Source organism: Peromyscus californicus, unplaced genomic scaffold, assembly GCF_007827085.1.
Source record: "Peromyscus californicus insignis strain IS unplaced genomic scaffold, ASM782708v3 Scaffold_4__1_contigs__length_199733344, whole genome shotgun sequence".
In the NCBI taxonomy this organism is placed as follows: domain Eukaryota; kingdom Metazoa; phylum Chordata; class Mammalia; order Rodentia; family Cricetidae; genus Peromyscus; species Peromyscus californicus.
Genome location: NW_026294562.1, coordinates 112699066 through 112722333, shown reverse-complemented (window position 1 = coordinate 112722333; position 23268 = coordinate 112699066). Strand labels below are relative to the sequence as shown.

General features: G+C 42.6%; 1 protein-coding gene and 1 long non-coding RNA gene across 2 annotated transcripts in view; one reads left to right on the top strand and one right to left on the bottom strand.

Annotated features, from left to right (window-relative positions):
- Window positions 1–3517: 3517 nt before the first annotated feature.
- The window catches only part of Ccdc81 (coiled-coil domain containing 81), a 36252-nt gene continuing 16501 nt past the window's right edge, over window positions 3518–23268 (bottom strand). The window contains exons 6-15 of the mRNA XM_052762621.1: window positions 23073–23194; window positions 22172–22295; window positions 18839–18929; window positions 18290–18436; window positions 16609–16713; window positions 13709–13881; window positions 12254–12332; window positions 11839–12059; window positions 7020–7145; window positions 3518–3772 (exon numbers count right to left, since the gene is read on the bottom strand). Of these exons, the coding sequence (XP_052618581.1) occupies window positions 3631–3772; window positions 7020–7145; window positions 11839–12059; window positions 12254–12332; window positions 13709–13881; window positions 16609–16713; window positions 18290–18436; window positions 18839–18929; window positions 22172–22295; window positions 23073–23194 (1330 nt within the window). The 3' untranslated portion in view covers window positions 3518–3630. The remainder of the gene's footprint in view (window positions 3773–7019; window positions 7146–11838; window positions 12060–12253; window positions 12333–13708; window positions 13882–16608; window positions 16714–18289; window positions 18437–18838; window positions 18930–22171; window positions 22296–23072; window positions 23195–23268) is intronic.
- LOC128125327 (uncharacterized) lies at window positions 12228–22165 on the top strand. The gene is made up of 3 exons (XR_008223137.1): window positions 12228–12490; window positions 17027–17092; window positions 20348–22165. It is a non-coding gene; the product is annotated as an uncharacterized LOC128125327 (long non-coding RNA).

The window sequence follows — 23268 nt, the reverse complement described above, 5'->3', positions numbered from 1 at the left end:
GAAAAACAAAACAAAACAAAAAGATCCTGATTGAACATCTTGGTCAGCCCTCTGATGGGAACCTAAGTCTTCTTCAGCAGTGCATGGAGCCTAAGAACAGACATGAGAAAAACAGTGGGAGAAGGGGGTACCTGCCAAGCCAGCCAGACTCTCCCTACAGTACATACTTATTTCTGCAATATGACCAGGATGTAGAAATGACGGGACAACAAAATGCATCATGGGAGATCTCCAAGGGAATGGCATTCCTTGGGACATTAACTAAGTCCCTGTTGTCATTAACTAAAACACTCTGACAACATTGCTCTGAACCTCTGAGGTGATGTACACTTCCATAAAAGTCTAAGGTTGGCACTATTGGGAGGCAGCATTGAGAGAAATCAACCCCAATTCACTAGGAAACTCTTGCTGCCAGCTAGCTTACATAGTACCAGAAGGTGCTGTGCATGCTGCTAGGGGAGAAAAGGTGGCAATCACTCCACCAGCACTGGACTCCAGATGCTAAAATCCCCACCAGCCTGGCAAGATGGGACCACTGGCACAATAGTGGCAAAACTGTTACTGGAGGTATTCAACTGCTGTTCTGATTGGACCTGAGGTCAGCACCACAGAAGGGAATTCATGCCTGGCACTGTAAACCTGGTAAAAACTCCGTAACTAAGAAGCTCATAGGTCCTAGTGGGGGAATCTGCTATTGTTTGACTAAATGACCATGCTGTTTATGTTTGTGCCCATAGATGTGTGTGCTCAGAAACTTTGATTAATGCCGTCTCGGGGATCCAGCCTCCAAGGCAGCACACAGGGCTTAAAAGGAATCCATGGCATTAGTGTAAACTAAGACTTTTCTATCTGAGGGCATTTAGGGAAGCAAGACACTGCTGCACTCCCTTGGTGGTTCCTTTCTTTATTCTCTCATGTTGTTCTCACCATGCTGTTCTCTCATTATGTTGTTTTCTTTTGTTGCTCTGCTCTCGTGTCTTTTCACAGCTTATGGACCCCAACAAACTCTTTCAGGCAATACAGGAGTCATAAAAAGGTTACATTCCATTGGTAAAGACATGATTAAAACAAAGTCATCAGCTGGGTGGTGGTGGCGCACACCTTTAATCCCAGCACTTGGGAGGCAGAGGCAGGTGGATCTCTGTGAGTTCGAGGCCAGCCTGGTCTACAGAGCAAGATCCAAGATAGGCACCAAAACTACACAGAGGAACTCTGTCTTGAAAAACAAAAACAAAACAACAATGAAAGAGTCATCCCAACAACTCACATGCAATACATCTAAGTAGCCTGTGATGAGCAATCAAGGAGCATTTTTCTCAGCCAACCCTTTTGTTGACAGCCTGCAAATTGTAATTATAAAGAAAGAATCAATTACTTTATTATCTATCTTGAGAGGTAATCTTGTAAGGAATTTTAAAAGAATCACAAACCTAAACTGCTGAAGAGCTCCAGAGAATGAGAAAATTGTGTACTTGCAACCTGTCTGAGTGTATTAGCTGCTTTGACCTTATGCCCTGCAATCTCTCAGGCAGAGGAAAAGCAATTTAACCTGACTCAATGACTATGTAAACATATCGAACTAACACCCTGCAATTAGAAGGTATCTAGAGAGTGCTGAGTCTCCAGGCAAGAGACACCATAAATCCTCTAATTTAGGCTCAAGACAAAATTTCTGAGCTACTGTAAATCTTTTAGCATCAGCTTGTCTGCACTTCCAAGATACTATGACACATCAAAACTCAAAATGTACTTTCTGCCCTGTGTGTGATTCCTGACTATCAAAAGAAACCTGTAGCCCTTATTTTGGAGCTACAGAGTCAAATTATTTTTTGTAGCCTTGACTAGTCAGAATTTATTTTTACAAATTGAGGTCAGGAATGGGTGCAAGGAATTAATCACTTGCCAGCTGGCAATAATTGGGCTGTTTTGTATTTACAACCTAGCCAGACGGCTCAGCCGTGTCATTGCGAATGTTTTTTTTTTTTTTTTTTCTGGGAATGTTTACCTTAAAAGCCATTAGCAAGGCATCTGGTCTAATCTAGAGCTATTTTGAAGCTTTTTCTTAACCTAATGGTATACATGAAATCTGTGACTTCATTTCTCAGCATTAAGATTAAAGAAATTTGAGCCAGCCTGGCTCCTGAACTCAAAATGTTTTCCTAAATCATAAATCTGAGCTGTGATCTAAAGCAGCCCCTAAGTGGGACTCACAGGCCTTGTGGAACTCATAGGCCTTAGCTCTGAAACATATCCTTGTATTTATTTTTATTCATCAAAACTCTATCAATTATCCAATACAGCTTAAGGAGGAATCATCTTCCTGACAATCCACAGATATAAATGCCCAGTAGATCGGGATGTTTTCATGAGATAAACACACTACAATACAGGCAGTGGGGGACTCCCCACATCCAATATACACCATGTCAGATACCAGAGAAAAGACTGTAGCAGCAAACATGAAGAGGGACAACAGAAGCAAAAGACATTCTGGAGTTTGTAGCCTTGCTTAACAATGTTTGCCCATCAGAGAGTCTCCTCCTAGTGTGCTGACACCCTGAACCCCAACTGCCACCTGCTGTTTCTCTGACATGGCTACCAGCTACTGGCATTTGATCAGGGAAGCTTTTTTTTGCAGTGAGGAAAAACTAAACTGGTCAAAGTGCCAGGTATAAGTAACTGTGAGTGCTTAGCTGTGCTCAGTGATTTATATCAACCTCCCCCTACCCAAGACTCAGGGAACATTGCTGAAGAGGAGGTAGAAAGGATGTGAGAGATAGCAGATAGGGAGGAGAACTGTGAACTGTTGGCTTCATGGCATGGCTGCTGCACATATCAACTTGCAGCAACTGTGGTTATCTGCACAAGACCTGCATAAGATCAGTGACTCAGAATTCTAGTGGATCATCTAATGGGTGAGGGAGACGTTCTTGAGGCAGTTGATGGCTGCTGAGGGAGGAAAGTCATTCTTCCTTGGGGATATGCCCATTCTCCTGTGGAAAGGCCCACGTCCAAGCACATATGGGTAGCATTAATTGGATTCAAGAGGTTAGTTATAACAAGAAACAAAGGAGGACATAAGGTTGGTAGGGATGTTGGGTAGGATGTACTAGGGAGAACTGGAGAAAGGTAGTGATAGATGGATCTGATCAAAATATATTGTATAAGTACATGAAATTTTCAAAGAATAAATAAAAACATATTTTTAAAAGTTTAGATTTGGGGAGGGGATAAAGTGCACCATTATAAATAATCATGCATACTCAGCACTTAAAAAGTATTTATTATAATATATTTATTACAGATGGGAAAATATGAAGTTTCTAAAAGAAGTCACAGAGCTGTGTCAGCATCCTGGCAAGAAGTTGGGTCCCATTCCCAGTCCCTATAGCAAATGGGCTCTAGGCTAAGAATTATTCCGACACTGTCACTGCTGTCAGAGCCAAGTTCAGGGAATACGCAGGGGTGAGCGGAAGGCAGAACACAAAGGAAATAATAGTCGACATGAATTCAAGAAAGGGTTTAAAAGCACTCATTTTTTTTTCCTCTGAGGTACAAATTTAGACACTCTAAATATTCAACCACTCCAAATAAATGTTCCTCAGAATACATAGGTTCAAACTTTGAGTTCTACACGAGCAGTCGTGAACCCTGCAGGAACTTATTCAGGGGCCACACGTTGCTCTCGCCCACGTTGGTGGTGCGTCTCTGGCACTGCCTGCAGCGCCGGTACTTCTCACACTGGTCCAAGAGGAACAGCTTGTCAGAAGCCCTGGGGAGAAGAAAGCAAAAGTTGATGTCATCAGGTGTCCCCCAAGTCCCTGGAAGCAGAGAGAAGGAAAGTGATACCGAGCTCTGCCTTCTCGGCTCTCACAGTCCACCTGCTGCCTGCTGCTGCTCACCCCACATCCTGGCATCTATTGTCTCCTACTTTTCACTGAATCAAAGGCCTTGTGCAAATTCCCAACAGTTTGACCCTTCCTTCATGCCTAGCCACACATGCCTAACACCAAACACATGAAGTCCAAGGTCATCCCCACCATCTAAGGTGTGGCCTTGGTGTTTTGCTATGTTTGCACTATTCTCACTCCCTGGAGACCTTGTCTGAGAAGGGGATGAAGCTGCTGACTAACTAACAGGTAATCCCTAATACCTGCGGAGAACTAAGGGTAGACTCGCAAAGAAAAGTCCCAAGAGGCCAGAGCTTCTGGAGAGTTAAGCACCAGAAAGAAAGCAAAGACAAAGAAAGGAAAAACAAACTGGAAGTGGAGATGAAGGACAGCAGTGACTGAGTCTCCGTTTTGAAAGTTCTTGGTTCTGCAAGTCAGTTCCAAGCATGCTCTCGTGACCCATCAACATTTCTGTAAGGACACAGAATTCTGTAAAAGTCACAAGGCTGGGTCAGTACCCCTCTCCCAGCAGCCAGTAAGAAATTGGGTCCAAACTATGAGGGGCTGGAGGGAGGGCTGTCAAAAAAGTGTTTGCTGTGCAAGCATGAAGACCTGAGTCTGATCCTCAGAACCCGGGTACCAGCCAGCCTAGCTTAATAGACGAGCTTCAGGCCAAGGAGAGACCCTGTCTCAAAAAGCAAGGTAGATGGTCCCATTTAAGGTTGACCTGTGACCTCCACAGGCTGATGCTCACAAAGGCACATGCATACACAAATATGAGAGGAGAGAGAGAGAAAGAGAGAGAGAGAGAGAGAGAGAGAGAGAGAGAGAGAGAGAGAGAGAGAGAGAGAGAGAGAGATCTAGGAAAACCTTAGAAGGAAAAGAATAATCTTGGAAGGAATAGGGAAGACCTATCTGGATTACACCAGAAATGGGACAGAGTTGGCATGTGCTAACTGCATAAACATAAATCTTGCTTTTGTTTTTGCTTGTTTTTTGTTTTGTTTTGATTTGATTGACATCAACTACTTCCTTCTTCCTACCTGCTTCCTGCTTGCATCACTGCATACCACAGCCTGGCTTGGGTAGTGAAGTATCACTTCTGATGTGTTACATACACCCCTGGAGCACATTTGCTAACTGGAGCTCACAATTATTTCCTGTGACTCCTCTATCCGCTATCATCATGTTGGCCAAGCATTCTTTGTGAATCTAAACAAAATCTTGCTGGCATAAGTCTCACTGCTTCTCACTGTTTTTCCACAAGATTGAAAAAAAAATAGTTTGAACTCTCCCACTCCCACACTCTTCCTCTTCTCTGAATCAAACAGCCCCACTTCTCCTATGGCACCTGATTGTCATATTATCCCTCATACTTTCTCCATGATTAGGAAATCAGATGAGAAGTGCCTTTCAAGAAACTCGAAAAGTGGCAGATCTTCATCCATGGCTCTTTAGCCATGATTAAAATAATAATAATGATGATGATGATGATGATGATGATGACGACAACGACGATGATGATGATGATGCTGGAGCTGGAAAGATGGCTTAGCAGTTAAGAGCACTGGCTGCTCTGCCAGAGGACCCGGGTTTGATTCCCAGCACCCACATGGTGGCTTATAACTGTCTGTAACTCCAGGTCCAGGAAATCTGACATGCTTCTTCTGGCCTCCTTGGGAACCAAGCACACAGTGGTACACGGCCATATACGGAGGGAAAAAAACTTATACATAAAATAAATCTTTAAAAAGAATTTTTTTAAGTCAAGGTCAGAGAGATCAGTTAAGAGTGCTTGCTGCTCTTCCAGAGAAACTAAGATTGATTCCCAGAACCAAAAGTGCCTCATAGTTGCCTGTAACTCCAACTCCAGGGGCTCTGACACTGTCTTCTGGCCTCCTCAGATACACATGTACACACACACACAGACACACACACACACAAAATGAAATCTTAAACAGGAGTAGAAAAGTAGCTATTTAAACTGGTTTTGGTTGCATTTGATCCTGATAATTTGATTGTATAGATTGGATCAGCTTCATCGGAATCTTAACATCTTAATGAAATCTTTTTTTCATTTTATAAAATCTCAACTTAAATTTCTAAAGGATTTCTATTATTTCCAAAATATAACTGTTTCCCATCTTTTTATTTCTTTACCCCTAAAACTCCTATGCTAGCTTGGTCAGGCAATTATTTCCTTTCACAGTTTACAAATTTAAAAACGTGACTAGTGTTAGAAGCCTTTCCAAAGTTAGTGCTAATTATAAATAACAGATTCAAATAGTAACTACACAACTGAAGAGAGGCCCAGCTCCACTGTGTGTAGCTTGATTTTCCCATTATCAGTCTGTCCTTGACTCTGCTCTTAGGACCTAACCATAAGGGCCAGGCATGGTGGTGCACACCTTTAGTCCAAGCACTCAGGTAGCAGAAGCAGATGAATCTCTGTGTGTTTGAGGCCAGTCTGATCTACACAGCAAGTTCCAGTCCAGCTAGGACTACATAGCAATACCCTCTCTCAAAAAAAGCAATTCATAAAGCCTGGAAGTGTTCAGAGCAGAGCTCATCTTGCTTCAAAGCAGCTCTATCCAAAGAGAGTTACAGCCTTCAGCAAAGTGGAACCACCAAAGCAGAAGCAAGGATCAGGGCAGGGTCAGTAAAAACTTAACATACAACACAGTGTTTTTCAGCCCCTTGCTCAATAAAAGACATTGCTAATCGATTGCAGCAGCATTTCTCACTAAGCAGACTTGTTCTCCCCACAGAATTTTGTTGAGGGCCATATTAATCAACTGGAGGCACTCAAACCCTCTGCCACCCTAGAGTTAGACACACAGTGGTTCTCAGCCTGGGGGTGACATAGCAGATATCCTGTATATCAGATACTTTTATCACGATTCATAACAGTAGCAAAATCACAGCTATGAAGTAGCAATGCATTATTTTGTGGTTGGGGGGTATTATACATATATATATATTAGGGTATGTACAGTATGAGGAACTGTATTAAAGGGTCGCAGCATCATGATGGTTGAGAGCCACTGGGATAGAGAAAAGAAAACATGAAGCTGATTTACAAGGAAGTTTCTTGTGAGCAAAGAGCGGCTGGTTCCCATTAGGTCTTACCGCTCAAAGGCCTTCTCCTCCAGATCCCGCTGCTTCTTCATGCACAGGCTCCTGTCCCAGTCCTCCTGCAAACACTGGTTGATTCTGTTCACTCGATCCAGCTCAGCGACTCTGTCTGCCAAGTGCCTGGGGAGAAAAGAACAGCCTGACTCCATTCATAATGCTGGGAAGGGCCTATGACCACCCTGGGAGCCCCAATTCTTTTCTGTTAAATGAGACAGAAGGCATTCTGGTTCTGTTCAGGAGTCTTTGAACTGTGCAGAAGACATGGATGCTGTAGAAGCATGGTGAAACTGCTAGCTGTCAGATAATGGATGGTTCTAAGATCTTTCATCTTGAATCCTGGCTTAAATTAGCAGGACTTAAGTCCTATTCCAATTAACAACATCAGCTTCCACAGCCATTAATGTCCTTCGGAGCTAATTTGGCTCATCTGAAGGATCATCCTAAATGGATTCCCTATACTGTGTGTTTCTTCCCAGCCACTCAGCCGTCAGCAATCAGTCTACACGTTGCTAAAAGCATTTGGTTCTTGGGGGTTTTTTTCCACCTTTTCAGAGAAGGTCTCTGCATGGTTCAGGGTGGCCTTGAACTCTAGATCCCCCTGCCTCAGCCTCCAGCGTGCTGGGAGTACAGAAGTGCACTATCACACTTGGGTGCCGCAGGCATTTTAGGAGACAATGGAGAGCCATACAAATGGAAGTGGAGAAAGGAGAAATGACTTGTAAGCGAGAGGAAGGAAACAACTACCCAGTGCTAACAGGAATGCGTGAAGAAGGGCAAGTCACCCAGGAAGAGAATGCTTGGCTGTGTTGCCATCACTGGTCTCCATACTAGCCATCACTCCTGTTACAAATCACCATCACTGGTCTCCATACAAATCATCACTCCTGTCATAAATCACCATAAGTCTGGTTCACATTATTTATGTGAATCCGCTTTTGCCAAAATGAAATCTTTGCCATCAGTTCTTATTAAAGTTTTCCAGGAGCTTCATTAAATGTGACGACTGGCTCATGCTACTCTGGCAGACTTTATGTGAAAGTGACATCTGCCACTGAGTGTCAGGGCCCTCACAAAAATCAGTACTGTCTTCACCGGGGTCACTTTTTCCTAAAACCACCATTAAACCTAATTGCCATTGTGTGGCTATCATGAAGATTAGATGATAAAATATACCCAACATGCCACACACATCACAGAATAGAACTCTTTGACAGGTATCTATTTTTCTCCTGAGCTTTTTCTTTTTATCCCCTTGTGTGTTGATGGAGAGGGAGAGACACAGAACTACTGTTTCATCCAACAATGGGATGACTCTCAACGTCATTTCTCCTGAGACAAGCCAGGTGAAAATATACACTTACTGTATAGTTCCATTGCATATCTAAACATATATATATATATATATGTATATATATATATATACATATGTTTACACACAGTCCAGTTACATCTCAACAGTTATTTTTTAAAAGCATAAAGAAAAAATCATTAGGAAAACTATGCCTTCTCTCAGGCTTGACTATGTTTTAACAATCCTCTTATGCTGCCACGCTCTCTCCTCCCGCCACCAACATGCCCACAAAGCCCTTCAGGATGAGTGCGTTATAACCTTTGACTCTGCAAGCAGCAAACCTGGTGGTTTCTAAACCACAGAATCTGTAGAAAATGAAATAACAAGCTTGGGTGAAAAATAACACTAGAGTCAATGTCATGCACTCACACCGTCATGGCCCAAGATGCAGAGTTAGAGTCATGGGAAAGCCTTGTAGCACAGGCCTTTGCAGTCACCACTCCCACAGAACTGAGCAATGTCTTCACATGCAGTGCTTTGCTGGCTATGACTCGGTAACCTCATCACCGCTTCACCACCGTGCACAGATGCAGAGCTACTGTAGCCTTTCTGCAGCCAATTCTTTGTGCAATTTAATAAAGATTTTAGCATTGTCTCTTCTAAGTAGAACATTTAGGATCACTTGTTTTTATATGCTAATAGACCGACGAGGAGTCAGCCCAAGGAAGACCTCCAAACAAAGCACCTGTTGAAGGGCCAGCAAGATGGATGTCTTAGTTAAGGTTTCTTTGCTGTGATGAAACACAAAGACCAAAAAGCAACTTGGGGAAGGAAAAGGTTTATTTGGAATACACTTCCACATCACTGTTCATCAATGAAGGAAACCAGGACAAGAACCCAAACAGCATAGGAACCTGGAGACAGGAGCTGATGCAAAGGCCATAGAAGGATGCTGCTTACTGCCTTGCTCATCATGGCTTACTCAGCTTACTTTTTAATAGAACCCAGGACCACCAGCCCAGGGATGGCACCATCTCCAATGGGCTGGACCTCCCCCATCAATCACTAATTTAAAAAATGCCCTACAGGCTTGCCTACAGCCCAACCTTACGTAGGCTTTTTCTTAATTGAGGCTCCTCCTCTCAGATGACTTTAGTTTGTGTCAAGTTGACATAAACCTATCCAGTGCAGTGGGTCAGCAGACAAAGGCTCTTGCTGCCAAGCCTGATGCCCTGTGCTTGATCTCTGGCTGGAGAGGACTCATTTCCACATAGTAGTAGGAGAGAACTCACTCTTATAAATTACCCTCTGACTCTCACATGAACACTATGGCATGCACGCATACACACACAAAAACACATATATACATACTTACATACATGCATACACACACAAATAATAAATATTTAAAAGATTACTCACTGCAGACACTTAATTTAAAAGATTAATCCCAGCACTTAAGAGGCAGAGGCAGGTGGATCTCTGTGAGTTCGAGGCTAGCCTGGTCTACAGTGTGAATTCCAGGACAGCCCGAACTACACAGGGAAACTCTGCCTCAAAAAAAATAATAATAACAATAACAAAAAGTATTATCTACTTAAGCTCATATAATGGAGAATTATATACGAATTTATAATTCTGCAAAAGATCAACACACACACACACACACACACACACACACACACACACACACACACACACAGTCTCCTCTCTTTGTAATGGCTGTAGCTCTGCTGAGTGGCTCTGAGGCAAACACTAGGCTAAGTTATTTGCAGGAGTCACTTAACTCTGGACCATCAGAAGGCAAATACTTGTATTAGCCCTAGTACAAAAACAAACCCAGCGCCCTCGAAAGTATGTAGCCTGCTCTATATCACCAATAATACAGTGACAAAAACATGCCAGCTAATCAGAATGCCTTTGAGAAGTGGTCTGGAGGTCCGAGGGAAAAGCTGAAGTCCGGGTTCAAAGAAGGGGTCATGAGGGGCTGAAAAGGTGGCTCCTGGGGCTAGAGAGATGATGGCCCAGTGATTAGGTGCTGCTCTCCCAGAGGACCTGGGTTCAATTCCCAGAACCCACGTGGCAGCTCACAACTGTCTAACTCCAGTTCCAGAGGATCCAATACCCTCACACAGACATAAATGTAGGCAAGACACCAATGCACATAAATAAAAATAAATAATTTAAAAAATGAAAGGGGGCATCCTGGCAGCCTAGGTAGAAAGGGTGTGCTTGTCAGGCTTCGGACAACAAAACCTATCACTGAGTATGGAAATATGTCACGATTTTAGAAACTTGATATATATCAAGGCAAAGCTCTGATCCTTGTACAGATTAGACTAAAACAGGGAAACGTGTAATGCAGATAGATCATGATTCTAACAGAATAAACTTCATGATTTAACTCCTCCTATGCCCTCTCTACCAACAGTCAACCCCACTAGCACTGTGTCACCTTCAGTCTGTCACTCAGCTCATGTCCAGCCAAGCCAGCACAGAATAGAACAGACCCATACACTATCCCACTGGGACCATCCTAATATTTATAAAAATTTAATAACAGGACTTTTTGTAAGTACAACTACCTTCTAAAAAGAGTGGATTCCTTGGCCAGAAGCCTTGGAATGGATGATAATTTTGGCTCATCAAAGATATAAGTTGGTAAACATTTACAAAAAAAAAAAACAAACTAGTTTCCTCTGACAATCTGGGTTGGGGTGGGAAGTAGGAAATGGATGATGGAAGGCTAGGAAGGAACCATGAAGATGCTGTGAGACTGAGCACCAACGGGACCTTTAAATTTTCCCCAGCAGTTAGGTGACCAACTGGACATTCTGAGAAATCACGTGTCTGGTGTTTGAACTTAGAGATCCAGGCACTGAGACAGAACTCCCTTCCCCATCCTCCATGATGGAAGCAGAAGGTCCTGAGAACTGAGGAAGGACCTGGCGTCAGGTCTTGATCTACATGAGTGTGGCAGCATATTTCTAGCTCATTTACTACAACCAATGGGCAGTGCTGATGTTATGATTCTTTTAAAAAGTTATACTGTTGCCAGGAGTGGTGGTGTACACCTTATATCCCAGCACTCGGGAGGCAGAGGCAGACAGATCTACACGTTCAAGGCCAGCCTGATCTACAAAGCAAGTTCCAGGACAGCCAGGGCTACACAGAGAAACTCTGTCTCAAAAAACAGGAGAAGAAGAAAGAAGAGGAGGAGGGGGGGGAGGAGGAGGAAAAGAAGAAGTTATACTGTGTTATAAGGGGAAATGTGGAGTTGGGACTTGAAGGAGAAGTGGAGATCAAGAGAGGGTACTTTTTTATTTAATAACTTTCTCTTCATTGGAAGAATTATAAGTATAAAACTGAGTGAAATATGTAACAAATTTAGAAGAATGGCTTGCATAACTCCTCAGTATGTTAGCCACATTTCTTCTCTGCTATTGTTACCAAGAGAGAAAGAGTTGGGGGAGAGGAAGAAGGGGAGGGGAAGAGGGAGAAGTCAGACCAGGCTCTCCTTACTCTCTCTGCGTCCTCTGAAGCATCTGCAGATCCCGCCTCTGGTCCACCAGCTGGTTCAGGATGGCATTCCTCTTGAGGCTGGCAGCTGCCTCCACCTGGTGCTTCATGCAACTCTGCTCTCGCTTTCGCCTGTCCACCTCCATTTCACCCTCGTCCTTACCAAAGATGGGCTCAGCAGAATCGGGCTCAAACATGGGCAACTGGGAGGGCTTGTTCTTCAACTGAAATGGACAGCACATAATGGACAGTTCTACAACTTAGTAAAATACCAACACCGAGGCTTATGGGAATGAACAGGGGCCTCAAAACCTACCAAATGAATAGCATGTATGCATGTTTGCATCACTGTGTGCTTATTTACAGAAGAGTGTTGATGCAGTGCACAATTTTTAAGTAATGATCATCCTCTCCCTACCTGCGCATCCAAAGCTCTCTTGTAGTACTGTGTTTCTTCCATCTTCTCTTTTAGGTATTGGGCTCTTTGTGCAGCAAGCCTGATATTTAAGAAGCAGAGAAGACGAAAGAGCCACTTTGCAGTTTGAGTACAGCAACACAAGCTAGCCTTATCAAAACATGTTCGGTATTAACAGGAATGTGTACATGATGCATAAAAACTCATCATCCATTCTGGGAGCTCTCCTGATAAGAAAAGGTAATTCAAGTCTACAGGCTATTAGACACTGTGTTCACACAGGGCAGACAGGACAGGTAGAAGTGGAGGGTGGGCCATATCATCCAGATGGGATGAATACGTCAGGTACCCTCCCCACCCCTTGCACATACACAAATGCTTTTCTAGATCTAGACAAGAAGGCAATGCCTATACTTTCTATAGGCAGATTCAATATATAATTCTTCCTTAAGAAAAGTAATCTACCCTATTATAATTTACAGTCACCATATAAAACCTGCCAAAAACTAGTAATGATCAATAAAATTGGTATAATGGAGCAGATAAATTTTAGAACAGTATATTCTTTTGGGCACAGAAACTAGCTTATTGTTTATTGCAGCAATCTCTGTTCATGCTACACAATTACTGTTCTGGCTTCAGCAACAAAAGTAGGAGCCCCCTAAGGCAGATAAAAATTTCATGCCCCTGGCCCTACCCAGGGCCTCAGACAACTCAACCTGAGCAATAAGATTCTCCTTTCTGACAATTTAGAATTGAGACTAATATTCTCCAAGCTCAACCGGGCGGTGGTGGTGCATACCTTTAATCCCAGCACTCGGGAAGCAGAGGCAGGTGGATCTCTGTGAATTCGAGGCCAGCCTGGTCTACAGAGCAAGATCCAGGACAGGCTCCAAAGCTACACAGAGAAACCCTGTCTCGAAAAAAATATTTATTTATTTATTTATATATATTCCAAGCTCAAGGTGGAATAAAGGTGGTACCGAGTAAAAAGCTGTGGGTGTGAGCAGAGGGAAAACTGATCCACATTGCTTTTCAATCGCTGGTTCTAATGTCACCTGTGTCTGTGCCCTTGGGCTTAATGGAACATGCTGCAATGCTTATAGCAAGACCTCAGCTTTGCTGTGAGGTCCCTTGAGCATCTCACAGTTGGCAGTGATGCCTGCTCAAGCTATGTTCCTCCCTGTATCTACCAGAAGCATTGCCAATCATAAACAGTACGAAACGCTGCTCTCTAAGTACAGAGCTTTCAGAACCTGTCATTGCTGTAACTAGAGAAATGGTGGCTTTCTCTTTTTGATGCAGTTATGCCTGTGGTACTAGCGGTCATTTGGGTTAGCTTGTTCCCTCGGCTACAGAGGTAGGTGCTAACAAAATGTTGAATGCTTATTCAATCCCACAAAGAAATTAGCGTCAACACAAAACTTCTGTCTTTCCAGGCCCATGTGCTGGACTCACTCCTCTGTGAGCTGCACTTGTTCCAAGCGATCCATCAACTCTTTGTTTTGTCTTTGCTTTATTTCCTTCTCCCGTTTGCTTTCCATTTGTTTCAGGAGACTCTGGGAATATTCCTCTTGCTTAAAAGCATTAATCTCAGGACTAAGAGGTCGTTTTTCAAACAGGAAGGATTTCTGAAATGAAACACAAGCAATTCTTCTACTCTCACACACCAAAAAGTAAAGTTAACGACACAAACTAAAATCCAAGCATGACTTAATTTCTAGCATTTGCCCAGCCCCCAAAACATTAGCCAGCTAGTATTTAGACAACGCACAGAATAATAATGACATGAGCAGGTTCAGTGATAACGCTGAGCTAAGATAAGTTCCCAGCCTCTCTCAGAAAAGATCTTGAGCTGGTAATAACAACATCCTTACAAAGGAAGAGGGAATTGTGTGTGCAGAGGCTGGACAAGGACATGGACATGGACATGGCAGGGGTGGAAAGAGAGTCTACTGCATATCTACTGTGAGCCTAGACATTCTAGAACTGGTGCCCCTCCATCAAGAACAAAGATCAGAGACCTTGCTCTCGTCAGCTGCATTCTGCTGTAGGAAACAGACAGAAAGTGACAGAGTCATCTGGTCATTTAAGGTTGTAATAAGTGCTGTGAAATCCTAATCCTAGCAAGAGTCTGAGGACTGGATGCATCGCCTGACATTTTTCCATGGAGAGGAATAATTGCCTCCACTGCAAATACCCAGGGGTCCTCTGTCCCAAACAGAAGGAGTCACAGGTGCTAAGAGACCAGGCATGGCCAGTGAGAGAAAGTGGGGGATGTGTTGCTGAAGCATAGTGAACAAGAAGCACAAGTCAATAAGCTAAGGAAGATGGGGGAGGGGAGGGACAGCCACACAGGGTCTGATCCGGCAGAGCAATGTGCCTGTGTCCAAAATCTAAAGCAATTTGGATTTCATTTTGATTCAATGGGACACCATTAGAGGAATTAAACGGGAGAGTAATATACTTTGATTAGGAATTTTTAAAGATCATTTTGGTTTTTGTGTGAAGAACTGATTGTAGGGGAGTAATTATTGGAGGGCAAAACAGAAGTATGCCTGTAATGTGTCCTAGAGAAAGACAGTAATGTGGATGATAAAGAGATTGGTGCAAATATTGGATATGCTTGGGAGATAAATGCAACTGGACTTGTAGATAGTTGCACTTAAGGGAGAGAGAAAGAAACCAGAAACCAATCACTCCTACAGTGCAATGCGCTGGCTGGTGATGGCAGCCTGCACAGAAACTAAATTCTGTAACATTAACCTAGTTCAATCAACTTACTAATGTGAGAAGACAGAGAAGAATGGAGGAGGATAGAAACAGAAGCTCTTAGTCTTTCTATGAAGAGGCAGGAAGTGGGCGGTCATAACTGTAGTCTGTAACTTATCCTGTAGGGAGGCAGTGATCAGGTCTAAATGGCAGCCCGGTACTTTCTTCCCCTCCCGGATGCCCTGGCCAGGAAAGCTCTTCCTTCATTTTCGTCTTTGCCTTACTCTTACATGCAGGAATCATCCCTTGATCCCTAATCTGGATTAAGTGGCTCTCCTCTTTGCTCATATGGTGCTCTTTCAAAGATTTACATAGTGGTTACATACATCTGTCTCCTCTAGACTAAGATCTCATTACAATACTATATGTGTCTAGTAGATACCAACAGAATGGCCAGTCCAGAGAAGCTCCATGTGTGTCTAATGATGAACAAAGTACATTCCTATTATATCTAGGTGGAGAATAGCAGATTGTATCAATAGTGGTATAAAAAAGATTCAGGCAGGAACAAAGGTAGATTCAGTGGTTGAAGACATGAAGTGAAGCAGATAGCTTGCCTCCAGCTGAAGTGGAATTCTCAAACCTTGATGCACTCAGATCGCCTGGAGATCTCACCCTACTCCAAAGCCACATGGTGCAAGTCTAGGGTGAGTCCCTAAAAGTTTTCATTCCTAGCAAGTTCCCAGACGATGTCAATGCTGCGGCTTTCTCTTTAGATCCTAGGGCTGGGCATTAGGGCCTGCCTAAGGCCTGATTGGCAGACTATAGTTAGCAAGAGTTGTAGCGATGAATAGAACTCATACTGTGACTGTGAACCGTGTTGTGGAGGCCGACCCTCGACAGACCTACACAGGCCACTTTCCAACTTGGTTACTTCAAATGGCACAACCTGCAGCATAGGATATTAGCTTCAAAGTCTTGCAAGTGAGGAGATATTAGCCACAGAAATTTTTATGTGATGAAAACAAAGACAACGTTAATAAACTGCAAAGAGATGACTGCTGCCTTATTAATATCCCAACACAAGTAGCAGAACTTGGGGAGTAAGCGCTGCAGTGCTGAGCAACCATTGGTCCAAGCTCTGAATAGGAAAATGCCAACCACCCAGAGACAGTTCCCCCCAGCGGAATTACAAATACTTCTGGAAGTTACAAAAGTCACTCATTTCCCACAGAAAAACACATATTCAAACAACAAAAATTGTTTTAAAGATTAATAGCTGGGCATGGTGACACACGCCTTTAATCCCAGCTCTCAGGAGGCAGAGGCAGCAGGATCTCTGTGAGTTCAGGGTCAGCCTTGTCTGCAAAGCAAGTTCCAGGACAGTCAAGGCTATTACACAGAGAAACCCTGTCTTGAAACTACACACACACACACACACACACACACACACACACACACACACACACAAAAAAAAAAAAAAAAAAAAAAAAATTAGAGATTGAGAAAGATCCAATTATCAAAAAAAAAAAAAAGGTAATGCTTAAGCGATAAAAAGTTTGATAGGAAACAATTTGGCAGAAAACACACAATCTCTTTTTTTAGTGTTGCTTATATGCTATCAATAGAAATTTAAAGAGACTCACATAAAATTCGGGTTTCTCATTCTTGTGATTCCTTATAGCTTCAGCGACTCCAAGATTATAGGCAGCATTTTTCTGATTCTGCTCTCTAGCAGCCATACTTTTCACCTATTGCAAACAGGTTTTTTTTATTTTTAATTTAATAATAAAATATAATCTTCAAGGCCCTTTATTCTGCCAGGAGGTGGTGGTGCTCGCCTTTAATCCCAGCAGAAGCAAGCAGATCTCTGTGAGTTCAAGGCCAGCCTCATCTACAAAGCAAATTCCAGGACAGCCAGGGAGACACAGAGAAACCCTGTCTCAAAAATAACAAAACAAAAGCAACAGCAATGACAACAACCCTTCATTCTATATTAATTCTATATTAATATTAATTAATTATGTTCTATTCTTTCAATTCTATGTCGTCAACATATTCCAGCCAACACAGAAGCCTGTTTGGATGCAGCAGCACTTTCTGGTGTCCTTAAAGATTTATAGACATGAGGTGAGGTTTTTGTTTGTTATTCCCAATTTTTGGATTCTGAACACCATCACTCCAACTATAGCAAAAAGGCATGGAAGATTTTTACTACAAATGCAGGACACAGTAGCAGAAGCATTATTGGAGACCACGGACTCTGCATAGGGAAAGTGTAAAGGTACCATTCTGTGTCGTTCCCCCCCTACACACACACTTTGAGACAGACCATGATTTTAAAAGGTATAAGATTTGACCAGATTTAGCCAGGCGGTGGTGACGCACGCCTTTAATCCCAGCAGTCGGGAGGCAGAGCCAGGCAGATCTCTGTGAGTTCAAGGCCAGCCTGGTCTACAGAGCGAGTTCCAGGACAGACTCCAAAGCTACACTGAGAAACAAAAAAATAAATAAAGATTTGACCAGATTTATATTTTATCAAAATCAAATAAATAAATAAACCCATCATTTTCACTTTTTTTTTTAGGCAAGGTGCCACTATGCAGCCCCGGCTAGCCTGGAACTCAGTATATGTAGATCAGGCTGACCTCAAACTCACAAAGATCTGTCTGCCTCTGCCTCCTGAGATTAAAGGCGTGCACAACACCTTTAAAACTCAGTCCCGTGGGTTGAGGGGAAGATCCATAATGTATGCCAGTGTTAAACACAGGGACATTCACCAGTGAAAACGTGGACACCACCTGTCTTAGTTAAGGTTTCTATTGTGATAAAACATTATGACCAAAAACAACTTGGGAGGAGATGAGTTCAGTCTAACTCCCAAATCATACTCCATCGCTGAGGGAAGTCCGGGCAGGAACCGAAGGCAGGAAGGAATTGAAGCGGGGGCAATGGAGGAACACTGCTTCCTGGCTTGCTCTCCACAGCTTGCTCAGTCTGCTTTATACAACTCAGGACCACCAGCCCAGGGGTGGCACTGCCTCCACTGAGCTGGACCCTCCCACATCAACCACTTATCAAGAACCAGCTGTATAGACTTGCCTGCGGGCAAATCTCATGGAGGCATGTTCTCAATTGGAAGTCACTCTTCCCAAATGACTCTAGTTTGTATCAAGTTGACATAAAACCAACCAACACACCACCTGTGTTAGCCCAGCAGCATACAAAGTGTGTTACAGGGCAAGTATGTGCAGTATGCTTCTCAGTCGAGTCTGAGAATGGTGTCCATCCCACATCAAACCCTCTCCTGCTAAGGGGTTAGTCTACCTGGTTTTTGAAGAAAGCCTCCTGGTCTTTCAGAATTTGGTACTGCTGCATGAGTCGCTCGTCCTCTATCTCCCTCCTCCTCCTGTCATCTCCGTAGTACAATGGGAAATTCCGTTGCGCTCGTTGCAAACACACATAGCACATTTCCTACCATTCAAATTTCAGGACAAATTATACATTTTAATTTTTGTCTTTATTCTCTTCACAGCCTTTCTAAAGACTAGGTGTGTCAAGAAACATGTTTCATAAAATAATTTATATTGGTGAATATAATATCTAATACGCAATTAGCAAAAGAAGGTTTACCGAGTAAATCTTGAAAGCAATTAAATTGGATTTAATGAACTCCCAGAAGAGCTGAAAATTAGAAGGGATTTTCTAGCCCCTTTCTCTTAAGTAGGCACTCTTGACTAGCAGGCAAATCTCAGTCCAGACACTTGAGTGTGCCCATAGATTATATTAAAGAGGAGTGATTCCCAGAATTCTCTTGGAGAAACAGAAATCAGAGAATGAGCCTGAGTGGACTTTATTCAGTGGAAGGCACTGTACCTGTCCTGCCTTATTATGATCCTGGCAAGCTGGGGCAGGAGATGTTTTGGGCTTCTCATTGTCATTTTTCTGACCACCTGGAGAGGATAAACTTCAAAGACAATGGAACACAAATTATTATTTAATATAATCTAGCCTCTAGAACAATGGTTATTTTAAAGATTCTTTACACTATGTAAAGCTGTGTGTGTGTGTGTGTGTGTGTGTGTGTGTGTGTGTGTGTGTGTGTGTAGGAGTATGCACATGAGTGCAGATGACAGAAGAGTGTTGAAGCCACTGGAGTTGGAGTTACAGGTGGTTGTGAGTCACTTGATATGGGTGCTAGGAATGGAACTCAGGACCTCTGGAAGAATGGTAAGTGCTTCTAACCAAGGACTTATCCCTCCAACCCCAGGAGAGTGATAATTTTAGAGACAAGTGTAAACATACGACAAAGGAAAAAGGACTGGGCATGATGGCTCCTGTGAGTTCAAGGCCAGCCTGATCTACATAGCCAGAGCAGGACAGCTAGAGTTACATAACAGAGAGACCCTGTCCTAAAAAAAAAGAAAGAAAGAAAGAAAGAAAAGAAAAAGATACAGAAAAAAGTATCTGACTGGTTTCCTTTAGAATAGCTACATGCATCCAAGTTAAGAACATATACTTTGTGTCAGAGTTGGGTTTGAACTCATTTTGTGGCTTGCAGGTAGATGACATGACCAAGTATGTCATCTTGGAAATCTTGTTACCACTTCTGCAAAATGGGGACAAATTCATTCATTTCACAAAAATATAATGCCTGCTTGCTGTGTGATTCTTCAGGAAATGCAGTGCAAACAAAACCCATGCACACAGAAGTCCTTATCCTCCAGGATTTATCATTCTGATGGAGAAAGCTAGGCAGAAATAAAATAAGTATATTCCATGATGATCATAAATGCTGTGCACTGAAGAAATGGAGTATTAAATCACAAATCAAATACCAGGGGAGTTCCCACTAAGAAGGAAACATTGGCATAAATACCCAAAGGAAGTGAGAGAAACAACATGGATTCCCAATAGGAAAGACATTTCAGAAGAGCAAATGGGACCTCGACCTGGAGGTGGGAGCATTCCTGGATCCATGGTGTTGGAGGGAGATGAGTTAGGGATGAGAAGCACAGGAGAAATCAGAGATCAGGCAGGACCCTTACAGCCAGGAGAAGGACTTTATCTCTTACAGGAGAGTGGGGAGCAGGGAGGGTTTAGGTAGTAGATGCCATCATCTGTCTTACACAGGATTATTTTGGCTACAGCACTGAGAGAAAATCAGGTGGGGACTGTGGTGTTTAAATATCAACTTAACAAGATCTAGAATCATCCAGGAGACAAATCTCTGGCGTGTTTACGAGAGAAGTTTCTAGACTGATTTGACCTAGGTGTTAAGACCCACTCTGGTACTGGAGATGCCATCCTATGGCCAGGATTAATTAAAAAAAAACAAAGCAAGCTGACCACCCACATTCATTTCTCTCTGCTTTCTGGCTGCAGGAGCAATATGACCAGCTGCTTCAAGCTCTCATGCCATGGTGTGCCCATCCTTGAACTGTGAGCCAAAATAAGCCCTTCTTTTCTTAAACTGCCTTCATCAGACATTTAGTTACAGCAACGAGAAAAATAATACAGAAGCAAAGGCAAATGATAGAACAGAGTTCTGGTAACTCAGAAGAAAGTGGTGTGGACCAAGGTGGTAGCAGCAGAGGTCATAAGAAGTGGCTGCATTGTGGATATGTTATCTAGATGTGTCGGAAGTACAGTTGGCTGAATTTTCTAATAAGATAAAGAACTTTCGCTTTCTCTCCATGCCACAGAGTGTTTCCTACCACAATCCTAACCCCGCACCTCCCACCCCCTGATCAAACATAGTCTCATTCTCTTACTTCACACAGGCTCCAGAAACCAAGAAGTGAGGTCACACAGGATGTGGGAATGGTTTCCAACATTACCCAGGAAAATGGCTTTCAATGTTATTATAAATATTTGCCAGTGTTTTTAGCTATACAACATGAACATTATGCAAACAATGTAACAGAGAAAAACACATGGGAAAATAGTTCTACAAATTCCCAAAACAAAATTGCCGAGCACTTTAAGTATGTAAGAACCAAAAGAGAAGCTCTGTCGGCAGCCCCAACAAATGACGTAATTCAGACCCAAGGAAATAAAGGCAATGGCACAATGAGAGAGAAACTCACCATTAAACAAGTGTACTCAAAGAGAGAGATGAACTGGAGAATCATGGGAAGTAATTAAAAGTGAGACCAAAGAGCTGATGACATGGTAGAAGCCTGTGGACCTGAGTTCAAACCCTGAACCCCACATGGTGGAGGAGAGAACTGACTCCTAAAACTGGCTCCTCTAATTAAAACAAACAGAGGAGAGGCAAGAAAGATACATTCTATATATTAATAAAATATGATATATAAAAATCCGAACTATATATTTGAAATAAAAATGAGAATGCTACTTTAAAAGCAGCACAAAAATAAGAGAAATAAAAAGGTTTTTTTAATAGAGAAAAAAAAGATTCAGGTGCTCCAATATGCATTTCATAGGAGCCAAAATGAAACAATAAAGAACAATATTCTAGAAAACAATGGCTAAGGATTTTCTAGAAAGCCGTATGTAACTCCTGTGAAGAGTGAGAAAAGCAAACACTAAGAAAGGAAATGTAAAAGCTACAAGAAGGAAAAACTCAAAGGTCTCTTTGGGACCTGTAACAGGAGAAAGTAGAGGCATTTCATTAAAATGCCGAGGAAAAAAATAACCATCAACCAAGAATCAGCAACACAATACTAGTCCACTTAAGCAGTAAAAGAAATAGAGGAAAAAGCATAAAAAGAATAGCAGGAAAAAGCAGAGAACTTGCCCAAAGAATCATTACAGAACACGCAGAAAGACAACATAAACAGATACGTCAGAACACTGGTGAATAAAGAAATGATGGAGTGCCAGGCCTGTGTGACAAACTTACCTTCCGTTTGATGTCCCTATAAAACTGTCGTGAGATTTGTAAACCCTCAGAAATCAACAATGCCTGCAGAGTTGGGAAGCAGCTTGTGAAAGCAGTCAGGCCTGCTGAACTCTCCCTGTGCTATAGCTGCCTCAGCTGAATAACATTCATTCACATGTACCTGGATTTCCCTTTAGATTATGAGCCCTGGTCACCTCTATAGTCCCCATCACCTCCCACATGGAATGTTCTCAGTAATACTTAATAAAGTAATGGAAGAATTACTAAGATTTCCTCAGTCCGGGGAAGACTTCAAGATTATATTTAGCAAAGTGCAGAAGCAAAAAAGGTCAGCGCATTACTTTTCAGAGGTCACGGCCTTCCCACCATTCCCACTTCGATCCAACTTGTCCAGCAGGCTGACACTTGTCACTTTAGCAGGAGACATAGCTTGCCTATCACGATGTTTCTTGGGTGATGAGATATCTAGAATAAATAACAAACACAAGTGACAGTCTCTTCGATTTTCAAACAGCTAAATACACACATAAATTCCAACAGGTCTTTACCAAGGAAAAGTTTCGTGTAGGACATGCTCTTTTCTTTAAATATCTCTTACCCTATTGAGACAGAGTACGCCCTAAAGTCCACTTCATGCGTTTATGCTGTCTATCAGAACCTGCTCAAGCAACAGGGGGTCCTACCAAACAGATAGCAGTGTAAGAGCTGGGAGTCACAGGGTTAAGGCAAGATACAGGGTTCCAGGAATTAAAAAGTGTTTATAAGAAGAAGAAAAAAGGATACAGTGGCTATTTGTGAATCTAAAAGTTGCAGTTTGAATGTGAACTGTCTCCCATAGACTCCTGTATTTTAAAACACTAAGTCCTCAGTGGGTGACACTGTTTGAGAAGGCTAAGAACTTTTAAGAAGGTAGGACCTTGATGGGGGAAAAAAATGAGTCACTGAAGGTGAGCCTTGAGGTTTTACAGGTGGACTCCACTTCCTGGTCACTCTCTGATTCCTATCTCCAGATACAATGTGATCAACTGGCCTCCCACCCTGCCATGCTTAGCTCCTGGAACCCAATCACAAGCCAGAGTAAACCTTTTCTTCCTTAAGTCACTTCTCGTCAAATATTTTTTCATGGCAACAAGGAAAGTAACTAACACACTAACTTTATTTACTTTGAGCATATGTGTTCCTAAGTAATACCACCTAGTTCACAAAAGAACAATAGCCTGTACCCACAAACTATTGGCCTACCCCTGGCTCCTTCTTCTTTGTCTGACGAGTCTTTCAACTTGGTCTTCCTTGGTTTGTTCTCTCCACCTTCCTCTGCAATGGCCTCCATGGGTGGTTTGTTCTCTGTCTCTTTGTGCTCAATCCTAAGAATAAATCAAGATGTTTGTCCTCTGCACTGATCCTGAACAGGTGACTGTGTGGACTCTCACTTCTGAGA